This window comes from Hemiscyllium ocellatum, chromosome 1, assembly GCF_020745735.1.
Source record: "Hemiscyllium ocellatum isolate sHemOce1 chromosome 1, sHemOce1.pat.X.cur, whole genome shotgun sequence".
NCBI lineage: Eukaryota > Metazoa > Chordata > Chondrichthyes > Orectolobiformes > Hemiscylliidae > Hemiscyllium > Hemiscyllium ocellatum.
In genome coordinates this window covers 166,948,340-166,971,733 of record NC_083401.1, presented here as the reverse complement: position 1 = coordinate 166,971,733, position 23,394 = coordinate 166,948,340, and the positions used below count along the sequence as shown (strand labels likewise).

General features: G+C 38.8%; 1 protein-coding gene across 1 annotated transcript in view; it reads left to right on the top strand.

Annotated features, from left to right (window-relative positions):
* The window catches only part of plrg1 (pleiotropic regulator 1), a 36,984-nt gene extending 13,854 nt beyond the window's left edge, over positions 1-23,130 (top strand). The window contains exons 6-15 of the mRNA XM_060833092.1: positions 3,357-3,447; positions 3,550-3,651; positions 6,722-6,814; positions 8,047-8,196; positions 9,052-9,153; positions 9,357-9,459; positions 15,355-15,463; positions 17,840-17,979; positions 18,507-18,700; positions 20,870-23,130. Coding sequence (XP_060689075.1) covers positions 3,357-3,447; positions 3,550-3,651; positions 6,722-6,814; positions 8,047-8,196; positions 9,052-9,153; positions 9,357-9,459; positions 15,355-15,463; positions 17,840-17,979; positions 18,507-18,700; positions 20,870-20,929 — 1,144 coding nt within the window. The 3' untranslated portion in view covers positions 20,930-23,130. The remainder of the gene's footprint in view (positions 1-3,356; positions 3,448-3,549; positions 3,652-6,721; positions 6,815-8,046; positions 8,197-9,051; positions 9,154-9,356; positions 9,460-15,354; positions 15,464-17,839; positions 17,980-18,506; positions 18,701-20,869) is intronic.
* The last annotated feature ends 264 nt before the right edge of the window (positions 23,131-23,394 follow it).

The window sequence follows — 23,394 nt, the reverse complement described above, 5'->3', positions numbered from 1 at the left end:
GATCCCTGCTTTCTATTTATATGTTTGGATTTCTTTGGGTTGGTGATGTCATTTCCTGTGGTGATGTGATTTCCTGTTTTTTTTGTCGGGGTGGTAAATGGGGTCCAAGTCAATGTGATTATTGATAGAGTTCTGGAACTCTATCAACAAACACATTGACTTGGACCCCATTTACCACCCCCTCAGAAAAGGAACAGGAAATTACATCACCATAGGAAATGACATCACCACAGAAAATATCACCAACCAAAGAAAACTAAGCATATAAATAGAAAGCAGGAATCATCAGCAGTGCTTCTATCAACCATGGTGGTAGAGATTCCTCACTAGAGGAAGGAGGTCTGCTTATCGAAGCTTGCATTATCAGAAGAGATGTGATAGAGATGGAGGCACTGGAAGCATGAAATAGAGTCTTTACAGGAAGTAGGGTGTAAGGATTTAAAATTAAAATAAATGGGAGTCAGTTGGTTTGTAGTGGATATCAGTGGGTAAAAAACGAGGTCTGCAGATGCTGGCGATCACAGTTGAAAATGTGTTGCTGGTTAAAGCACAGCAGGTCAGGCAGCATCCAAGGAACAGGAATTTCTTGTTCCTTGGATGCTGCCTGACCTGCTGTGCTTTAACCAGCAACACATTTTCAACAGTGGATATCAGTGGTCAGCCTATCCCCAGAAATGAAAACAAAGATGTTGAGGAAGGGAAGGGGGGAGTCAGAGATGGACCAGGTGAAGGTGAGAGGAGGATGGAAATTGGAAGTGAAATAGATAAACATTTCCAAATGTGAGCAAGAGAGGTAAGCAGCATGGATGTCCTGGATAAAAGGTTTTGGGTTATGAGACTATGCACCCCAAAAGGGATTTGCATAAATGGGGCCCATGCAAGCCCATGGCCACCCTATTGACCTGAAGAGTGTGAGGTGTTAAAGGAGAAATTGTTCAAAGTGGAAGGTACACTCAGCCAGAGTGGGAGGGTGATGGATGTGGACAATTTGGCCTTTTTTTCCAGGAAGAAGCAGAGAGCCTTGACCATCCTGATGGGGAATGGGCATGTAAAGGTTTTGTATTTCCATGTGAAGAGGTGGTGGCTGGAGACCATGAACCGGAAATTCTGAAACTAACGTAAAACATCAGGGGCATTGTAGACGTAAGTGGGAAGGTACTGGACAAGGGGGCACAAAGTCAAGTCGAGGATAGAAATAGATGAGATCTGTGAGACAGGAGCAGACAGGAACAATGGGTTCACCTGGGCAGTCCTGTTTGTAGATTTTGTGAAGGAGGTAGAAGTGGTCAATGTTGAGGGGCTATGGGTTTGGAGGCAGCGATGGGGAGATCACCAGATGAAATGAGATTAGTGACCAATGTGGACAATGGTGGGGTCATGGTCCTGGGAGATAGGGGGAGGTGTCCAAGAGCTGGTGCTGTGCCTCTGCAATGTAGATGTCAGCATGTTTAGACCACAACAGCACCACCCCCACCTTGTCGACAGGCTTCATTACAAAGCCAGGGTTGAATCTGAAAGCACAGACTACAGTTTGAATTAGTACGTGGGGACAGAGGAATCAACATCAATGGTGACAATTCTCAATGAACAAGTCGAGTACAGGTTAAAAAGCCAGAGGGAGGGCTTAGGTGGAGGGAGAGTACTAGAGGCAGGTGATAGGGAAGAGGACTCTTGTCCATAGAAATGGGCACGATGGCAAAGAAAGAAGAGGCATGTTGTGCCTGAAATTCACTGATGTGGTGGATGCAGGGGTACAAAATTAAGCCCTTTGCTGAGTACAGAATGTTCAGCATCAGAGTGTGGAAGAGCAGATGGGATAGTAAGTACACAACAGGAGGTAGGGTTAGAAGAAGGGATGGAGTCAGAGAGAAAGGGAGGGGAGAAACATTCTGGAGGGGCATGGGTGTCACTACGTTGTTGCATCTTGCGTTTTTTAATGCCTGAAAGGAAAAGAAAAGTTTTTGTTGGCATGTCAAATAAGCCAGAGTATAAAGTGGAATTGTAGGGGGGCAGGATAGCTCTGCAGTGGTGCTGATTTGAGAGAGAGAGAAAGAGACCGACCGAGTGTGTGCATATGGCGACACATGGCACTGAGTGTGGATCTCCGAATGCTGTGAGAACAGCTGTCTGAGGAGCATTGTACATCGGTTAAAAATGCCTTTTTTTTTTGCAACTGCACAGTAGCTCTGTGGTCAAATTCCAGTATAATCTGTTCTGGTATAATGTGATAGTTCCATTCCTGTGCGGTCCCACGTTATAAGAAAATTGCATAATAGCAACACCATTTAAACCAATGGGACTGGAATCACGTTATATCCAATACAGGTAAGGAGAGTTCGGGTTCTACCAATAATGGCTTAAATTCTTCAATCACATTTTAGCCAATTCACAGTGAAGTAACAGGAGTTATAGCAGAACTAACTGTACCACATTTGTCTCTTTTTTTATCTCTCTGTAAAGATTGTACAGAACAAATGTGAGAACTCTAATGTACCGTACTTATAGGCACACTTCTTTGAATAAAGTATATTTTTGCAATCAAGAAATGATCATTTAATCTTGTTATTTTATCAGCAATATTCAGCCTACTAATTTCAAAGTAACCCCTAGACTTGTGCAATATGTACCTTTTTGAATTCTGATGTTGATGCACCATCAGTTTGTGATTTTTCTTCCATTACACTCTAAAAGTTGTAGGGAATCAGCTCCAAGCATACATGTTAATTGGTTACACACCTCTGGAGTAGGTGGGACTTGAACCCAGGCCTCCCTGTCCCGGAGTAGAGGCCCTACTGTGTCACAGGAGGGCTCTAATGAACAGGTTTTAGGTAGTGAGCTTATTTGAGTGTATGATCTTCTCGTAAAAGTGAATTGTCCAACTCTGAACCCCTGCTTCATGATAATGAGCAATTGGATGAGAAAACTGCTTTCTACAGAATGTTGTGAAAGCTAATGCAAATGTAATTCAAATGTTGTTTAACTTCAAATTAACTCCTGAATCGGATGATTTAAAAACTCGATCATCATAAATTGAGTTTAACCTGGAAATAAGTAATTTCTACATAATGTAGTAAGAGTTTTTAGTTCACTATTTTGAATAATTTGCCTACTGCTGATTTGAAGTATTTTTATTAAAAGCAGCAATGTAAGGTAACTGGCCCATGCATTTGAAGTTTGAGAACACCTTGGGCTGATGAATAATGTATTTTTATATTTGCTATTAAGCATAATTGATTAAGTGCATCAGTAATAGCTGTGTAGCTTTTCCAATTTTCTGTTTTAAATTGGATAGTGGTATGGATTTTTATTTTCAATATTTTAGTTAATAAATGAAATATGTTTTATTTCACTTTCAGACATGATGCAAATCGTACTGCAGCCAGTGTTGCTGATATCCACAGACATGCGGGCATTGCTGAACGTTCACAGCCTCCAGGATCTTCCATGGTAAGATCTTTCAGAAATTATAAATACACATTACTTCTGGTGATGGGACAGACTAAAATACACAAATCGTGATCTTTATATTTGTGCTTGAATATGTTACAGGCTGTAATGGATGCTGGAGGTTCAAAGAATTCTTCACTAATGTCAAGAAAACTTCCTACAATGCCAAAACCACAATGGCACCCACCTTGGAAGCTGTACAGAGTAAGCAAATTATTATGTGAACCTCTTGCATAAATAACCTATTCATAGATATTCATCACAGCTAAAAAGTTTCATTCTGCAGCAAGAAAATGTAAGTTAAAATGCTTTCTTTTTGCCTAACTACATAAAAAAATGCTTCCAAGTCAAACATGACTATACAAAAAGCATAATTTGGACTCAGGGCAGGAGAATAACCAGAACCTGATTGAGGTGTATGATCACACTTTCAGAACATATCTTTCCAAACAGTAATAATATACTATGAACCTTCAATACTCCTCCCTGTGGAAAAGAATTAGATCTTGATCTTTATTTTGAAATACAATGAAGCAAAGTCAGTATAGTTACAGCAAACTACACAGTCATTTTCTGTGCTGTTATCTTTCAAAGTTTGTGTGTGATAGTGCAACATTATGCCTGAGTGCTATGAATTGAAATATCATATTCACCATCTTCAGATGCGCTCTAAACCAATGAGATTCCTTTCTAATGTCTTACTAAAAGGAAACCTCGATTATCCAAACGAGATGGGTGTGCACTATTTCGTTTGGATAATCGAGTATTTGGTTAATCGATTAAATACCTTTCCTCTGGGGCTCAGAGTTTTTTAAGTCCACTCCTTGTCCAGGAGACGAGGCAGCAGCACACAGCGCACAAGCACCCCCCGCCCCCCCCCAACCCCGTGCAATACCACCCCGTGCCCCCATCCAACACCCCCTGCCCGCACATCCAACACCGCCCTATGCCCCCATCCAGCACTACCCACCCCACATCACCCCACATCCCTGTCCAACAGTGCCCCCTCTGGGAAGGCTAATCTGGACATCAGCAACAAGACTGCTGCTGTCTTTTGGAGGGTGAGTCTCCAAATAGTGCACAGCCGTGTGCACACAGACAACTTTTTACTGTAACTTTTTGACTGGTTTCACCTTTGCCCTGTACAGGACAATGTTGACCAGATTATCTGATAAAGGGGGCTTTAGGGTACACTCCTCTGCAGCACTCTAGTGAAAGTATGGGGGGAGAGAGAGAGGGCGAGCAGTCAGTCGTTTGGAGATGGTGCCTGTTTAATCACTGTAAACAAAAGACTCGATCAGTGTTGAAAACACGTCTTTGTTGTAATGTTACCATCGGGACCTCGAGACCTCCTTCAAATCATCCAATATTCAGATAATCAATATTCAGATATACGGATTATGATGCGCAATATAATGTGTCTGGAACTCTGTCCTTTTGGCATATGAAAATAATGTGCTTGATTGGGAAGGCAGTGTTACTCCTTGTTAATTGTGTGTAAAGTAACTTTAGATAAAAAGTTGCTGTGAGCTTAACTGCCAATATCCAAACTTGTCCATCTAAGTCATGCTGCATCATTCTGCCATTAGATTTAGCAAAAGATAATTCTGTTGTATTTCTCAAGATTGGCGTGTAGAGACGTAATGTCTTTGAATTAAACTCACTCGTATTTGCCGCAGCAAATAAAATTTAACTACCATTCTATAATGCGATAATTGTTCACTGTTGCCAGTCACCCTCTGGCACTGCAATCATGTGTGGAAATTCATTCATGCAGTCCTCATAGTTAGAGAATTTAAAAATGTGAAATTAACTGGGGAGTTTAAATGTAAAATTTAATTTGGGAGGCAGTGGCCCAATGGTATTATCGTTGTGCTCTTAATCCAGAGACCCAAATAATGTTCTGGAGACTTGGGTTCAAATCCTGCCATGGCTGATAGTGGAATATGAATTCAGTTTTAAAAAATGGAATTATAGGTCTGAATAAAGAATCTAATTTGATCTAATCTAATTCATCTTGAATCCATTGATGATTGCTGGAAATATCCATCTGGTTCACTAATGTAATTTAGGGAAAGAAACTGTCAGCCTTACCTACACATAACTCCACACAAACAGCAATGTAGTTGACTCTTAACTACCCTCTGGGCAGTTAGTGATGGGCAATACATGCTGGTCTAACCAGTGCCACCCACATCCTGTGAATGAACTGAAAAAGTAACTAAATTAACTTTTGACTTTGTCTTTCTGTCACTTAATTTTTCCTACTCCCTTTCTTTCTCTACCTGACTTAACAATATATACAATGACATTAATTTACATTTTTACTCTTTATTGCAACAGTCTGGTTAAGGATCTTTGGAATTGCTTATCCTGTTCGTTCTGGTTACAAGTACCCTGAATCTCTTGCCACGCTGTTATCAGCACTTTCAGAAACTTGTAATATAAAAAGTGTTATAGAGTCGTAGAGATGTACAGCACGGAAACAAACCTTTCGGTCCAATTTATCCATGCTGACCAGAAATCTCAACCCGATCTAGTCCCACCTGCCAGCACCTGGCCCATATCCCTCTTAAACCTTCCTATTCATATATCCATCCAGATGCCTCTTAAATGTTGCAATTATACCAGTCTCCACCACTTTCTCTGGCAGCTCATTCCATACACACACCACCCACTGCGTGAAAATGTTGTCCCATAGGTCTCTTTTATGTCTTTCCCTCCTCACCCAAAACCTATGACGTCTAGCAGTGGCTAACTGTGGGATCATTAGGAGACAATGAGGACTGCAGATGTGGGAGATCGGAGTTGAGTGTGTGTTACTGGAATGGCACAGCAGGCCAAAAAGCATCCAAGGAGCAGTCTGATGATGCATGCCATTTAGAATCATAGAATTTTACAGTACAGAAGGAGGCCATTTGGCCTATCATGTCTATATCAGTCCTCAACTAGTCCCATTCTCCAACCCCATCTCTGTAGCCCTTTAAAATACCGCTTTTAGATGCCCTGCCACACCAAAATATTGACTATTTCTCATTTCTTGGAAGTCGGATATGACTAACATTTTTTCAACAAGAAATTATTTTTGCAAAGTGATAGGTGACTCAAAAAATCAATACCATTCAGTTAAAACTCACAGAGCTTTGTTTTCCGTAGTAGGAAAGGATTAGCAAAAGTTTTTGTAATTTTATCTTTTGCTCATCCTTTGTACAGTTACATGGTCAAAAAGATATGCTCCTATGTTGCTAATATTGACTAACACATTTGCCTTTAGGTAATCAGTGGCCATTTGGGTTGGGTTAGATGCCTTGCAGTTGAACCTGGAAATCAGTGGTTTGTTACTGGCTCAGCTGATAGAACTATTAAGGTAAGAATGATTGTTGGAAGTCTGACTTTTAAAAATAACTCTTTTGGATTGTTCAGGTGGTACTTTATTTTTGGCTTATATTTGAGCAATTCCCAGTGTCCGTCAGTCTAGTACCACAGTGTCAGCTATTACGAAGGGGCATAGCTTTAAATTAAGGGGAGGTAGATATAGGACAGATGTTAGGGGTAGATTCTTTACTCAGCGGGTCGTGAGTTCATCGAATGCCCTGCCAGTAGCAGTGGTGGACTCTCCCTCTTTATGGGCATTTAAACGGGCATTGAATAGGCATATGAAGGATAGTGGGCTAGTGTAGGTTAGGTGGGCTTGGGTCGGCGCAATATCGAGGGCCAAAGGGCCTGTACTGCGCTGTATTTTTCTATGTTCTATGTTCTAACTCTCTACGAGACATTACAGACATTTAGCTTCGCATTAGTTCTCCTATTACACCAAAAGTAGGAATACAGTGCCTATTTAATCATACTAGCAAATTAATTTGTAATCGGTAAGTGTCATTTTTCTGTTTGAGAAACATTTAAAAGGAGACTGTAGAGAGTATTGGGAAGTAGGCGAACCAGAATTGTTCAAGTCCAGGAAATAAAACTATAGATAGAACTAATTCAACACCAGAATGTTACAACTGGAAATTCAGACCACTTGAAATTTGTTCAATATGATTTAGTAAATACTATTCTTATAATTTGTTGTTTTTATTGTATCATTTTAAGAATGTAGTTTACTAAGTAAAAATGAACAACTCCATAAGATTGAAGTGAAAACTAAATGCTTAATCTTGGAAATTTGGAGCAAAAATTGAAGATGCTAGAAAAATTACAGTGCAGTCATTATCTAATGGGTTTGATATTTTTCATTCAAACCTGAATCTGAAGGATGTTTCTCTGAAATATCAATTTTGTTGCCCTTTTCAACCAGCTTGTATGTTGCTTGCATTTTGTAGGGAAAATTAAATGCTGTTTTGCAATTCAATTTTCACAGTTGACTGTATTTTCATAGTTGTATTAAAAAAGTTTAGTTATTATTGTATAGAAAGTTAATTGGTAATTATAGAACAACTGAGCTACTGTTTAAAAAAAAACTTGAAATTATTGCTTTTAAAATGTGTTTGTAATGTAAGAGCCCATGTAGATTAATTTTATGCCATTGATGCATCACTTTAAAGCTGACTTGTTTTGGAGTGAGACACAGGTTCTTTAAAAAAATATTTTGTTGCATAGATCTGGGATCTGGCCAGTGGTAAGTTGAAGCTCTCTCTGACTGGGCATATCAGTACTGTACGAGGAGTGGCAGTCAGTTCGCGCAGTCCATACCTTTTCTCCTGTGGTGAGGATAAGCAAGTGAAATGCTGGGATCTGGAATACAATAAGGTATACATTTTCACAACTTGGGCGTTACTAAAATGAAGTTAATTGTTTACAATTGAGGTCAGTTTGCTCAATTGTCTGGATGGCTGATTTTCAATGCATAGTATCAATGTGGGTTCAGTGCCTACAGCTGAGGTCATTGTGAAGATCCTATCTTCTCCACCTTGTCCCTTATCTGAGGCGTGTTGATTCTCAGGTTAAATGACCACCATATATCCCTCTGTGCCTCTCTCTGTCTCACTATCTCGCTCTCTGTCTCACCTTCTCTCTGTGTCTGTCTCTCTCTCTCTCTCTCTGACTAGGTAAAAACAATGACTGCAGATGCTGGAAACCAGATTCTGGATTAGTGGTGCTGGAAAAGCACAGCAGTTCAGGCAGCATCCAAGGAGCAGTCAAATTGACGTTTCGGGCAAAAGCCCTTTATCAGGAATACAGGCAGAGTGCCTGAAGGGTGGAGAGATAAATGAGAGGAGGGTGGGGAGAAAGTAGCATAGGGTAAAATAGGTGAGTTGGGGAGGTGTTGAAGGTGTCTGTCTCCCTCTCTCCCTTCCCCAGCCACCCCACCCCGAGAAAGCAGGACTATGATGACTTCACTGGAAAAGCTCAGCAGGTCTGCCAGCGTTTGTGGAGAGAAATCAGTCTTAACATTTTGTCTCTCCACAGATGCTGCCAGACCTGCTGTGTTTTTCAGTATTTACAGTATCTGCACTTTTCTCAGTCCTTATTTTCTGCAGTGACTTCTGCCTTATTTTTGATGTTTTGCAGTACTTTACCTTGGCTTTTCAATGGTGGCACTGATTTTGCATAATGTGTAAATTTATGAGCTACAGTTTATTTCTATGCTTCCTGTTTAAATAGGTTATCCGACATTACCATGGTCATTTAAGTGCAGTGTATGGACTTGATTTACACCCAACCATTGATGTCTTGATAACATGTGGCAGAGATTCAACTGCAAGGGTAAACAGTTCTTTTAAAATTATTGTCTCTATAAGTGTAATACATCGTTACATCGGCCATTATGTAATCATACCCTAACATCTTTTGGGTTTTGATAAAGTGATGCATAAAACCTATTTCTCAGTTTTATCAGATTTACTTAAGTTTGGTTTAATATTGCATTTACAGGAACTCTTGAAAAAATGTCATTTTTTTTGACATAGGTTTGGGACATACGAACAAAAGCAAATGTACACACTTTAATAGGACATACAAATACAGTGGCGACTGTAAAATGCCAAGCTGGTGAACCACAGATTATTACAGGTAAATAATTATATGTTTATTTTAAACAGCTGATTAAATATAGAGATTAGCATCTTTCGCATCCCTTAATACTTAAAGATTATGTGTGTTTGAGGAATCAGGGTATTTTCACCTCCGTCTACATTGTAGTTTTCTTGATAACATATTGATAATCGAAAACCTTCCTGAAGGGAAAGCAGGGAGTAGAAGTGGGATAAGTAAACAAACACAACACTTCTCTGGAGGGGATATGAATGATAAAATAATGAAGAGTTGCTATCTGAAATATACTGCATTGACAGAAATACATATAAATCAGTCTTTCACTTGGCAGTAAGGTTTGCCGGTTTGAATGATGATGAGTGTGGAGGTAAAATGGAAAGTGTTGCAACTCCAGTATTTAATGATGATTGGAGGTGATTGAGCAGGCCAAGATGTTATGGGAGTAGGGATCCCTTCTGAATGCTGGAAGGGGAGAACAGGGAAAGATGTGTTTAGTGGTGGCATCGTGCTGGAAGTGATGGAAATAGTGAAGGATAGTCAACTGAATTTGGACAATGGTGTTGGAGGGTAAAGCGAAGTTTGTTATTGGTCTGTGAGGAATAAAAGGTGTACCTGGGTTTTAGGAGCCTTGTAGGTGGTTCAGAGAATCCCTACAGTACAGAGAGTGGCCATTTAGCCCATTGAGTCTACACTTACCCTCTGAAGCATATCCCACCCAGACCCAATCCTCTACCGCAACCCTGTAAAATGGGGTTTTTACCATGACTGACCCACATAATCTTGGCATCCCTGGACACCATGGGGCAATGCACATCTTTGGACTGTGGGAGGAAACAGGAACACCTGGAAGAAACCTGCTCAGACAATGAGAGAACATGGCAACTCCATCTAGATAGTTGTCCAAGGTTGGAATGGAACCCAGATCCCTGACACTGTGAGGCACCAGTGCTAACTGCTGTGCCATTATGCTGCTCCTTGTGAGGGAGCCCTCAGTTGAGCAAGAAGGCAACTCTGATGTGAAAGGTCGCAACATAATAACGATAGAGAAACTGAGGCGCAAATTTATACATAAAGGAATCCAGGCTTTTAAATTCATTTACAGGATGAAGGTGGTGCAGTCTAAGCCAGAATTTATTGCCCATCCCTAACTGCCCAGAGGGTCACCCACATTACTGTGGGTCTGGAACCACACGTGGACCAAACTAGATAAGGATAGCAGTTTCCTTGTGTTAAGGATATTAGTGAACCAGATGGGGTTTTCTGACAGTTGACATTAGTTTCATAGTCATCATTTGACTCATAATTCCATATTTTTTATTGGATTCAAACTCCCCGATCTGCCATGGTGGAATTTGAATACAAGTCCCCAGAATACTACCTGGCTTTCAGAATTAACAGTCCAGCAATAATACCACTAAGCTGTCACTTTTCCATAAAGTAGTTGAACTAGTTGGGGGAATGAGTGGATTAATAGTGATTATTCATTGATGGAAATGGAGACAGAAAAAGTCAAGGAAGAGAAGAGTTTAAGGTAGACCATGTGAAAGTGACAGGAGGTTATAGATCGGACACAGAAGTTTCTTCAAATTTCCTCTTCAGAATGAGAGCAGGAAATGAATCCAAAGCAATTAATAACATTTTTAAAAAAAGAGTTGAGGAGGCAGGCCTGGGTAGAACTGGAGAAAGGTATTTCCACATATTTTGCGAAAAGATCGGCAGAGCTAGGGCCCTTACAGATGCTCATAGCAACACCTTGTATTGGTGGAAATGAGTGCACTTGAGGAAGTTGTTCAAAGTGGAGGAGGATTTGGTGGATGTAGATTGTTTGAACCTCTTCCATTCAAGCAGAAATAGAAAATCCTGAGACTATCCAAGTGGGGCATGAAATTTTTGTTGACTTGAACATCCATGCTAAAAAGGCATCTGGCAGGACCAGGAAATTTAAAGCTGTAACAGCGACAAGGACTCCAAGAAAATGGCCAAAATAAAAATCGGTACAGTGGGGCAGGAATGGACCATCACAAAAAGGCGATCCTGTTGTTCATTTTGGGATAAGTAGAAGTCAGCTGCTGCGTGACTAAAGCTGAGGGCCATGAAGAGAAGATCACTGGAAGAGCTGAGGCCAGTGACAGACCTGATGTCTGTCGGTGGTGGTTTGGTTCAGCACAAGGTAGGAGGAAATATGGGAGAATTAGCATTCTGCGTCTGTAGAGAGGAAGTTGATTTGCTGGACAACAGCACCGGCAGGCTTGATGACTGCATTTGAGTTGAACTTGAGAGAACAAAGTTCAGCAAGCTCACAGGGAGACAATAGTATGACTGAGGAAGAGCAGATAAATTGAGATGGCTAGTATCACACTGACAGCTCTCAATGAAAAGGTTGTGTGTGTGAGGGATCCAGGTAGATGGAGAAAACTGGACAGGGATAAAAGGACTTTCTGTCTGCCAGGATGACAGAAGTAGAAATGGAAGCGCAAACAATGGAAGAAATAGTCAGCATCATGCAGTGTACCATTGATTTAGGTTGGAATATAAGTGGATGAATCTGAGGCGTTTGCTAAGGATACATCTTTCATCGTTAGAATCTGGAAAGTTGGAGCAGAATGTGCATATATGGCAAGGGGAAAAATCAAAGAAAAAGGGCAGAGAGAAGTGAAGGTTAAGAGATTTGGTGGGGTGTAGCTACTGTTGAAGTAAATTTAGACTGAGTTAAATAGAGATTTCTATAGTAAAAGGAAAGAGCAGCCTTCAGTTCACGAACCTTATGCCCTCGGAACCTTATGTATCCTAGAGGTTAATATCAGTACAAATCTGTAAGCAAACGTGTACAAAGAGAGACGGGGGGATGACCGGCATTGGTGGGGAATAGGAAAACAGTGGAGGTTACTCCAATTATGAGTTGCTCAAACTTCTCCACTCCTGAAATGCTGAGATACTATTTGATCTTCTTAGTTTTGCCAGCATTTCTGTTTTTATTTCATAATTTCTAGCAACCACAATATTTTTGTTTTGTATTATCTTGCCTTGCTCCCAGCTACCATTAATTAATTCTCTTGTGATTTAATTTTGCATGTGCAGTAGTCAGTTATGTTAGTAACGTTTTGAGAGGGAAATAGCTAATCTGATTATTGAACCTACTGATGAATCCTTGAAGAAGGAAGCACCTGGGGAAATAACTCTGCTCACTTCACAAGGAAACGGCTAAGAGGATTGAAGGACATTGATGTTCATTCAGTTGAATTTGGGAATAGAGCTTAGCTTAGTTGGAATGACTTTGCTTAACTTGAGGTCGTTGACAGGGTGTGACTAGTGGTGTCCTACAGAATCTGTGTTAGGGCCTCAATTATTCACATTATTATGAACGACATTGATAATGACCTTGTCTATCATATGTCCAAATTTCTGATGAGACAAAGTTAGGTGACATTGTTGAGGGTTCAGATGATGGCATGAAGTTATCAAAGGATATTGATAGATTCAATAAATGGGCAAAATTGTGGCAGGTGGAGTTCAGCGTAAACAAGTGTGAAGTTATCATTTCAGACCAACAAAGGATCGATCAGGGTACTTTCTAGATCGTATGAAATTAAATGCAATGAATTTCCAAAGAGACTAGGGGGTTCTGGTGCATCAGTTTTTAAAATGACATAAACAGGTGCAGAAAATAGTCAAGAAGGCTAATGGTTTCTGGCCTTGATATCTAGAAGATTGGAATATAAGGGTGCAGATGTTATGCGGCAGTCATATAAAACCGTGGTTGAACCCCACTTGAAGTACTGAGAGCACATCTTGGGAAGGATATATTGCCTTGGAAGAAGTATAGCCTAGGTTTACAAGATTGATGCCTGGACTTCAGGAGTCAAGTTATGAATAAAGATTATACAACCAAATTCTGTAGAATTTAGAAGGTTAAGGCTGATCTGATATTAGGATACAGATATTACCAGGAAAAGGCATAGTAGATTATGATTAACTATTTCCACATGTTAGAGGTTCTAGATCTAGGGGACTCAGTGTGAGATTTAGGGCCAGACCATTCAGGAGAGATGTTGCAAAGCTCATAAAGGGTAATAAAGGTTTGGAACAGAAACAGCAATTGATGCTAGTTCAATTTTAGATTTAAATCTGAGATTGATAAGTTTTTTTGTTAAGCAAAGCTATTGAAGGAAATGGGCCAAAGGATCAGCCATGATTTCATTAAATGGTGGAACAGGCTTGATAAGCTAAACAGCCCACTCCCGTTCCTATTTAACTAAGCTCTGACCTGGCTAGGAGTAGTTGAGGAAAATTCAGATTACTACTAAAAAAAAGTATGCAATATGGTGTATTTTGATTATATTATATTACTTACAGTGTAGAAACAGGCCCTTTGGCCCAACAAGTTCACACCGACCTGCAACCCACGCAGACTCATTCCCCTACACCTAACACTACGGGCAATTTCGCACGGCGAATTCACCTAACCTGCACATTTTTGGACTGTGGGAGGAAACCGGAGCACCCGAAGGAAACCCACGCAGACACTGTGTGCAAACTCCACACACACATTCGCCTGAGGAGGGAATTGAACCCAGGTCTCTGGCGCTGTGAGGCAGCAGTGCTAACCACTGTGCCACTGTGTCGCTCTCCTAAGGAGAGGGTTAAAGCTGAACAAATTTTGATATTATCCGCTATGCACATTAATTTGTGTGTACAATCAACTTATTAGTTTCTTACATTAAAACAAAATGTTAGAGAAACTCAGCAGGTCTGGCAGCATCTGTAAAGAATGAAATATAGTAAAAGTGCTGAGTTCAGTATGATACTTTGAGCTGCAGTATTTTGAGTTTACTGATTGGACAACTGACACCAATTAGCAAAGTGTATTTAGTCCACATTTTGGAAAATTTGGAGAAGTGTAGGTGGGGACATATATGTTGGGCAGAATGTCCAGTATAGATGTTGAAGGGTGCTACGGTTGCATTCCAGATTATGCTGTTGGACAATATGAGCCCAGCATCCTCTTGACCACTGAGAGAATAAATACCACTGGAATTTAATGGAGTATCTGAGACTGACCCGATTAATATCATTGACTCCTGTTAAGCAAAAGTATAGGATAACAGCTGTATGTTAATTTATGTGTCGTGCGTTGATTGTGTACTTTCTGTCCACAAACTAATTCACTGTCAATTTGAAAGTACTGCTTTTACATGCATGTCTGGTATGGGCAGTGTCTGGAAATGCCAACATGCTGCTATTGTTTTTTATTATTAAACCAATAAAATTTCAAAATGACCTCTAAAACAAACTTAAGCTAGTGCATTTTTGGCATACTTTAAATTTTTAATTCCCAATCATGGCATAAGTTACAATTTTGATAATGTGATTTAATTTATCTATAGATTTAGTAAAATAAATCAGTTTACTTTTAAAAATTTATATTTGACTGGGCTTTTAAAAATTTTATGTACTTAACCATTGGAAATATTATATTTATTGTGCACTTTGCTGAATTTCCTAATCTGTCTTTAGTGTATTATAGTCATTCTAGAAAATTGTTCTCCTTACCCTCTAAAGGTTGGAGAGTATCTTTGCTTTTTCCAAAGGATTTTGAAACTAAATTGAATTCTCCAAGGTCTATTTTATGAAAGTTTGTTTCAGTTAACAAACGGTTTATAATAAACCAGACAGACAAGTGTCCCTTATGACATACACCACCAACCCATCTTGTTCTTTTTGATTATGGAAAGCTATATTTATTAAAAACTATACAAGTCAGATATTCAATGAGCATATCTAATGAGCAAACTTTTATGCTGCGGTAAGATAAATTACATCTTAGTTTATTTTGACTATTTTAAGCTCCTTGAATACCCTTGTATTTTTGTAACTGTTCGAATGCTACAATAAGTTCTTTTTTATTTCTTTTAGGAAGTCATGACACAACCATACGACTCTGGGACTTGGTAGCAGGGAAAACTAGAGTTACATTAACCAATCACAAGAAGTCTGTTCGTTCTCTCATTCTGCATCCAAGACAGTATGTCTAAAGATAATGCGTTCCTTCAATATACTGTTAGAAGTCATAGAGTCAGAGAGGTACAGCACGGAAACAGACCCTTCATTCCAACTCATTCATGCCAACTGGATATCCTAACCTAATCTAGTCCCATTTGCCAGCACATGGCCCATATCCCTCTAAACGCTTCCTATTCATGTACCTATCCATGCTGAAATTGTACCAGCCTCCACCACTTGGCAGCTTATTCCATACACGTACCACCCTTTGCATGAAAAGGTTGCCCCTTAGATCCCATTTAAAATTTTCCCCCTCACCCTAACCCTTTAGTTCTGGACTCTCCCATCCAAGGGAAAAGACCTTGCCTATTTACCCTAACTATGCCCCTCATGATTTTATAAACCTCTATAAGGTCACCCCTCAGTCTCCAACATGCTAGGGAAAATGGTCCCAGCCTATTCAGCCTCTCCCTATAGCTCAAACCCTCCAATCCGGGCAACATCCTTGTAAATCTTTCCTGAACCCTTTCAAGTTTCACAACATTCTTCCGATAGTAGGAAGGCTAGAATTACACACACTATTCCAAAAGTGGCCTAACCAATGTCCTGTACAGCTACAACATGACCTCCCAACTCGATACTCTGATCAATAAAGGAAAGCACACCAAATGTTGTCTTCACTATCCTATCAACCCGAGACTCCACTTTTAAGGAACTCTGAACCTGAACTCCCAAGGACCTTACCATTTAGTGCATAAGTCCTGCCCTGATATGCCTTTCCAAAACGCAGCACGTCACAATTATCTATATTAAACTCCATCTGCCCATGGCACTTCTCAGCTCATTGGCCCATCTGATCAAGATCCCATTATTGTCTGAGCTAACCTCCTTCGCTGTCCACTACACCTCCAATTTTGGGATCATTTGCAAATTTACTAACTATACCTCCTGTGTTCACATCCAAATCATTTATATAAATGATGAAAAGCAGTGGACCCAGCACTGATTCTTGTGGCACTCCACTGGTCAGAGGCCTCCAGTCTGAAAAGGAACCCTCTTCCACCACCCTCTGTCTTCTATGTTTGAGCCAGTTCTGTATCTAAGTAATTAGTTCTCCCTGTATTTCATGTGACCTAACCTTGCTACCCAGTCTACCATGAGGAACCTTGTCGAACACCTTGCTGAAGTCCATGCAGATCACGTCCACCACTCTGCCCTCATCAATGCTTTTTGTAACTTCTTAAAAAAACTTGATCAAGTTTGTGAGACATGATTTCCCACATACAAACCATGTTGACTTTCCCTAATCAGTCCTTGCCTTTCCAAATACATGTAACTCCTGTCCCTCAAGACTTCCTCCAACAACTGATGTAGGGCTCACCAATCTATAGTTCCCTGGCTTTTCGTTACCACCTTTTTAAATAGTGGCACTACGTTAGCCAACTTTCAGTCTTCTGGCAGCTAACCTGTGACTATTAATGATACAAGTATCTCAGCAAGGGGCCCAGCAATCATTTCCCTAGCTTTCCAGGGTTTCCTAGAGTTCTAGAGTGCATCTTATCAGGTCCTGGAGATTTATCCACCTTTATGCATTTTAAGACATCCAGCACACGCCTCTGTAATCTGGTCATTATTCAAGATGTCGCCATCTATTTACCCACATTCTGTGACTTCTATGTCCTTCTCCACAGTAAACACTGATCAAATACTAGTTTAGCATCTCCCCCATTTCCACACACAGGCTGCCATGCTGATCTTTGAGGGGCCCTATTCTCTCCCTGGTTACCCTTTTGTCCTTAATGCATTTATAGAATCCCTTTGGATTCTTCTTAACTCTATTTGCCAAAGCTATCTCATGTCCCCTTTTTACCCTCCTTTAGTATACTCCTACTGCCTTATAATCTTCTAAGGATTCACTTGATCTCTGCTGTCTGTACCTGCTGTGTGCTTCCATCTTTTTCTTTACCAAAACCTCAATTTCTCTCATCATCCAGCATTCCTTACACCTACCAGCCTTGCCTTTCACCCTAACAGGAATATATTATCGCTGGAATCCCATTATCTCATTTCTGAAGGTTTTCCATTTTCTAGCCATCCCTTTTGCCTGTGAGCATCCGCCCCCAAACAGCGTTTGAACGTTCTTGCCTAATACCTTCAAATTTGGCCTTCCTCCAGTTTGGAACTTCAACTTTTAGAACTGGTTTATCCTTTTCCACTACTATTTTAAAACTAATAGAATTAGTTGCTGTTAGTTTTAAAATAGTGATCTCTTTAAAATATGGACGATTTTTAAAAACATAATTGGAAGATGTGCATACATTGAAGTTCTTTGTCTTCATTCTTATTATTTTAATTATTTGTTGCATGCCAAATATTAAAGTACTCTTTTATGTCATAGATATACTTTTGCTTCTGGTTCTCCGGATAATATAAAACAGTGGAAATGTCCAGATGGTGTTTTTATTCAGAACCTTCCAGGACATAATGCAATCATCAATACGCTTGCTGTCAACTCGGATGGTGTGCTCATATCAGGAGGTAAACAATCAGGAAATAATACAGTGATAAATTGAGCTGAGCAGGATAAATATTTCATTTCTAGGTAATTTTTGTTATTTTAGATACAAGTGAGAAGTCATTTGGCTTTATATTTTTCCTTACATAATCTACCTTGTTAGCAATGTAAATGCAACTAAAATTTCAGTTTTACTTAAAATTGCAGCCTAATAAATTGCAGTACTTTATGAAATGTGTAGTTAGATGAATTGTAGAAAAGTTATTGAACTTCATTAGTTTTAATTGCAGTGAACAAAAGTAGATCTGTCCCATTGTACTGTGAATTTGCTATGTTTCTTTGAAACAATGCTCAATTGCTCGACAAGCAATTTAAAGGGATAGCTTTTGATTTGTCAAAGAAGAATATTGTCCTTCCAAAATTTATTATAAAACACCTGTATAAAAACATATCACACTTCAGGCAAAAGATATAATATCAGAACCTTGGATTTTTTTGCATTTAGCTGTTTTATGTCAGGTCAATTTTTATGTGAAATTTATATTAACAGCTGATAATGGTACCATGCACCTGTGGGACTGGAGAACTGGGTACAACTTCCAACGAATACATGCTGCTGTGCAGCCAGGCTCCTTGGACAGTGAATCTGGAATTTTTGCATGTACCTTTGACCAGTCAGAAAGCAGATTACTTACAGCAGAGGCTGATAAAACAATCAAAGTCTACAAAGAAGATGACACTGCGGTATGTATTGATCTTAATAATTTATTTATTCAACAAAGAGGATTTTACAAAAAAAGATAATAAACCATAGTTCTGTGTTTGTTTCTCTGGTTTATTATAACTGGGAACTGTTGGGAATACAGGTTACAATTTTGTCTACAATTTTTTGTCTCAAAAAAAAACTTTACCTAGTAGTGAAATTTGTAATGGCGTCTTATTCAATTTGCTTTGAAAATTGCCATGGCACTAATTTATATCTAGCTTGGTATTATATCTGTAATACTACATCTGTAAATTGTTTTTGGGAAAGACATAAAAAGCTTGGCTTTGTACATTTTTGTGTAAGAGTGTTTTCCACTCAAACGAGAGTAAAATAGAAAGGTAATGTTGCGAATGTTGATATATACAAAATTCATTCCATGTAATTCCAGAACTACAATCTGGATTATATTTTAATATGTCAAATTTCTACAATTTACTTTGAAAATCAAAAGATGAATTCTGAGGTGGAGTCTTTTCTTTGACACAATTTTTACTTCTTCCTTCTTGTAAGGCTGTCTTGTGCCAATTTCCTCTTTTCCAAATGAACTTGTTTCTGAGCTGTGCCTGATACTCTTGAATTAACATTGCACACACAACAATGATTCCATGTAAGTGGTGAATTGGGTAGTTAGATTGTTGTAGGATTCTCTTCTATTGGTGTGGAAGAGCAGTCGTTTCAAGAGATTCCCTGGCTATAGCTCTGCAGTCTTAACACTAAGTGACGACTCCTTCTCATTAATGAATCAGAAAATAACTGAAGATAAGAGGAAATTGTGATCAAAAATGTGATGAGCCTTAAGTTAAAATGTTAATAAATTTGAGGAACCCAGTTATGAAAAAAAAATTGCCTAACTAATTCAGTAATATGGAATAATGTGCACTTGAAAGAAATTATAATTATTGAGATGTATTTTTAATAGTTCTGCCAGTTTTATCCTATTGCATGGTAAACCAATCCAGTCAAATTCATCACAGAACTAGAACCTTAGCTGAGAGAGATGTCAAATCAATAAAAGAATGTAGGCTGCACTAATGTTTGACTAGGTCCTGCAAAGTAATGTTTATCAGAGTAACTGAAGGTAATTATAGCAAGATGAGGTTAATTTTTAAAATTAAATGCAATTTTTAAATACACCTTAAGAAACAATTCAATATTCAAACAAATACATAGGACAAAATTATATTCTTAATCTGGTATAATTTCTAAATAATATGGAGTGCCTTTATCTTAACCTTTAAAGGGGATATGTGATTTTGAACTTGAGCATTTTTTATTCCCCATGAAGTGACTGAAATATCGCTTGTGTATTCATATGTTTTTTTTAAATACTTTGGGTTTCTGCAGCTGGAAGAAAACAGGCTGCTATTGTGCTTTGTTAAAATCTGGTAGGCACAAAGAGTGTTTGAGGATCATAATAACCTCTTCTTGCTGGAAGTCTCATTTAAAGTAAACAAACTCACAGGTGCCAGATTAGGAAGGGTACTAGGGCCATCTTACACATCCCCATTAGCAGCACTATCTGAGAACCTAGCAATGGAAGATGTTTTAAATTCTCATACTGCTTAAATACACTTAACACTTTAATTGCTTGATTTACTTTCTGATTTTCTTTGCAGTATCATTATTTACATTGACGTGGCAGATTTTGTGCTGCTTACTCTGTCAGTAATGGGTTGGACAAATCTTGACATGCTGTATTTTAGTCTTAGCGTCTAGAAGATCATCTCAAAATACTTCATAGGTTGTGAATAACCTCATTCAGTCTCAGATAGTTGCCAAGGATCAGGATTCAGTAATTATGAAAAGGCACTTACACTGGCAGGTGAAGAAATTGGCTTTGTCCTTTCCAATACTTAGTTGATGGAAATTTCTGCTGATATACTCATGTTGTGCAAGTAGTCAGATAATTTAGAGACAATGGAGGGCTCGAGAGACGGGCAATGTGATTGAGATAGGTGTCTTGAGCAATGTTTAGCATTGTATTTTCACAACACTGACAAGTAATGGCAGCCAGATGAGAAAAACGAGAGACCAAGAATTGATTCTTGGTGGAATGCAAAGATAGTCTACAAAATTTTAACTAAAGATTATTTATCTGCAGTAAAGTTAGCAAAGAAATAATGTTTTCTCTTTTTTTTTAAACCTAGACGGAAGAAACTCATCCAGTCAACTGGAAACCAGAGATCATCAAGCGGAAGAGATTCTAAGTGACTTTCATTTAAAATTCTTATTGGACTTAGTGCTGAATTTTAAAATTCTTAAGTAATCTTCCCTCATCCTTAGATTGTCACCTGCACTCTGTTCCAAATTCGAAATCATTCACTGGCTGAAAAGCAGACTTCTCTTGGGACCACTGATCAACGTTGCTTTATCAACTTTGCCAGGAGAATAATTGGTAGATGTTTTTTGATGAGAAAAAAATTACACAGGTGTTTGCCTTTTTGCAGCATTTCACCAATATGAAGCAAAGATTGTGACAGGTACAAACTAGTTTGTTGTCAGTCCATAATACAATGAGTATATTATTGCAGTGTCCTTCTGCAAACTTATATTACAAGATGTAATTTATTGGAATTTTGCTTCTGACTGAAAGATGGCTAACATTCTGGAGAATGTTTCAAACTTGTAATTCAGTTGTACAGTGTTTCATTATGATAAACTGTACAAACCTTTGTCAGTGATGAAAGGTTAAACTATCCTGTTCCAAGATTGGTTGATATTCCAAGAACTGCTTGAATCTGCAGTGTCAGAAAGTTTTTAAAAATACTGTTAAAGCAGGCACAGTTTCTACAATGGAAACAAATTCTGCAAAGATATTTACAAAATAACCTTTAAACTTTTCTTTTGAGGAGACATGGGCTGTCAAGAAATATGTACAAATATGACTTTTTTCAACCTCACTATTAAATTTGCTTTTACATTCTTAAAGCTTAAAAGAATTTTGATGTGTTTTATCACTTTCTGAACTTGGAAGAGGTTTCGTGAAGACTGGATCATTCCAGCAACAATTAAAAAGGTGTTCGTGTTGCGCTGAACGGGACATTGGTTAGGCCAGTTTTGGAATATTGCATGCAATTCTGGTCTCCTTCCTATCGGAAAGATGTTGTGAAACTTGACAGGATTCAGAAAAGATTTACAAGGGTGTTGCCAGGGTTGGAGGGTTTGAGCTACAGGGAGAGGCTGAATAAGCTGGAGCTGTTTTCCCTGTAGCATTGAAGGCTGAGGATTGACCTTATAGAGATTTATAGAATCATGAGGGCTATGGATAGGATAAATAGACAAGGTCTTTTCCCTAGGGTGAGAGAGCCCAGAACTGGAGGACATAGGTTTAGGGTGAGAGATCAAAGATATAAAAGGATCTAAGGGGCAACATTTTCACACACAGGGTGACGAGTGTGTGGAATCAGCTGCCAGAGGAATTGGAGGAGGCTGGTACAAGTACAGCATTTAAAAAGCATCTGAATGGTTATATGTATAGGAAGGGTTTAGAGTGATATGGACCAAATGCTGGCAAATGGGACTAGATTAGGTTAGGATATCTGATTGGCATGCACGAGTTGGACTGAAGGGTCTGTTCCCTTGCTGTACATCTCTCTGACTCTGATTATTCCAAGCATATTATTGAAACAGACTTTAATACCAGCACTCAGAAGGCCACTCATTTAGGATTTGTTAGATTGGTTATGACACTGTATACACAACACAGAATTTGATAAAAGGGGTAATTGTGGTCCAGACAGGTAGAAACTATTTATGAGGGAGATGGTAAGCAGGGATTATTGAGGGACACTATAGTTAAATTATCACATTTAGAGCTGCTGAAAGATTAACCTGTTGTTAATCAATTCCAAAAGATTTATAGGCAATATTTGCGTGAGGGTAAATTTTTTCCCTTCTGGCTACCTAGTTAAGTTTATGGGGTTATGTAATGAAGACACTAGCAAAGAATAGTTTTCAATAAATGTTTCTGCGAGATTCTTTACAAAGTAAGAGTCTTCCGTTCGGAGGTCATTTTCCTTGGTTCATTACAATTGAATATATATGGAATTGTTCATAGAAATCCGTTGTAAATTGACTGGCACACTTTTACTTGTAGGCCTTAGCTTTGAATCTAGCACACATCTTTTGAGTAATGGTTGCATTTTTCTGGGTAGCAAGTATATGAACTGAAATGAGTTGTTCTATCATTGTTAATTGAATATTTTATAGTAGGGATTTGCTGACTATTTTCTGCAGTCCCGGATGCAGTTAGTGTGATGGGGTGTGTGCCATTTACACACTTGAAGAAATTGTAATTTTTAATTATTCAATTTCAGCTGGTGTGATCATTTTTCAGATCTGGGTGACTTTATTTTGAGCCCTGTGTTGGTGCAGTGTAACGTACACTAAATTAAAATCCCTTTCAGTAATAATAAAAGTTTAAGAATTATTCTTGTTAGAAAGGCAACATCAATTTATTTAATTACATTTAAGTGAGTTTCAGAACGGTTATTAACATATTCCCTTTGTCTTAACATATTCTGATTGCCTTGAAAAGGTGAAAAGAATCAATTTCTTTGATTCTCTTAAAATATTTTGGTACAGAATGTTGAATATTTGTACTCTACCCCACGTTCCCATTTTACCTGTCACTACCTCCTTTCCTACTCTTTCTCTCATACTACTTCTCTAC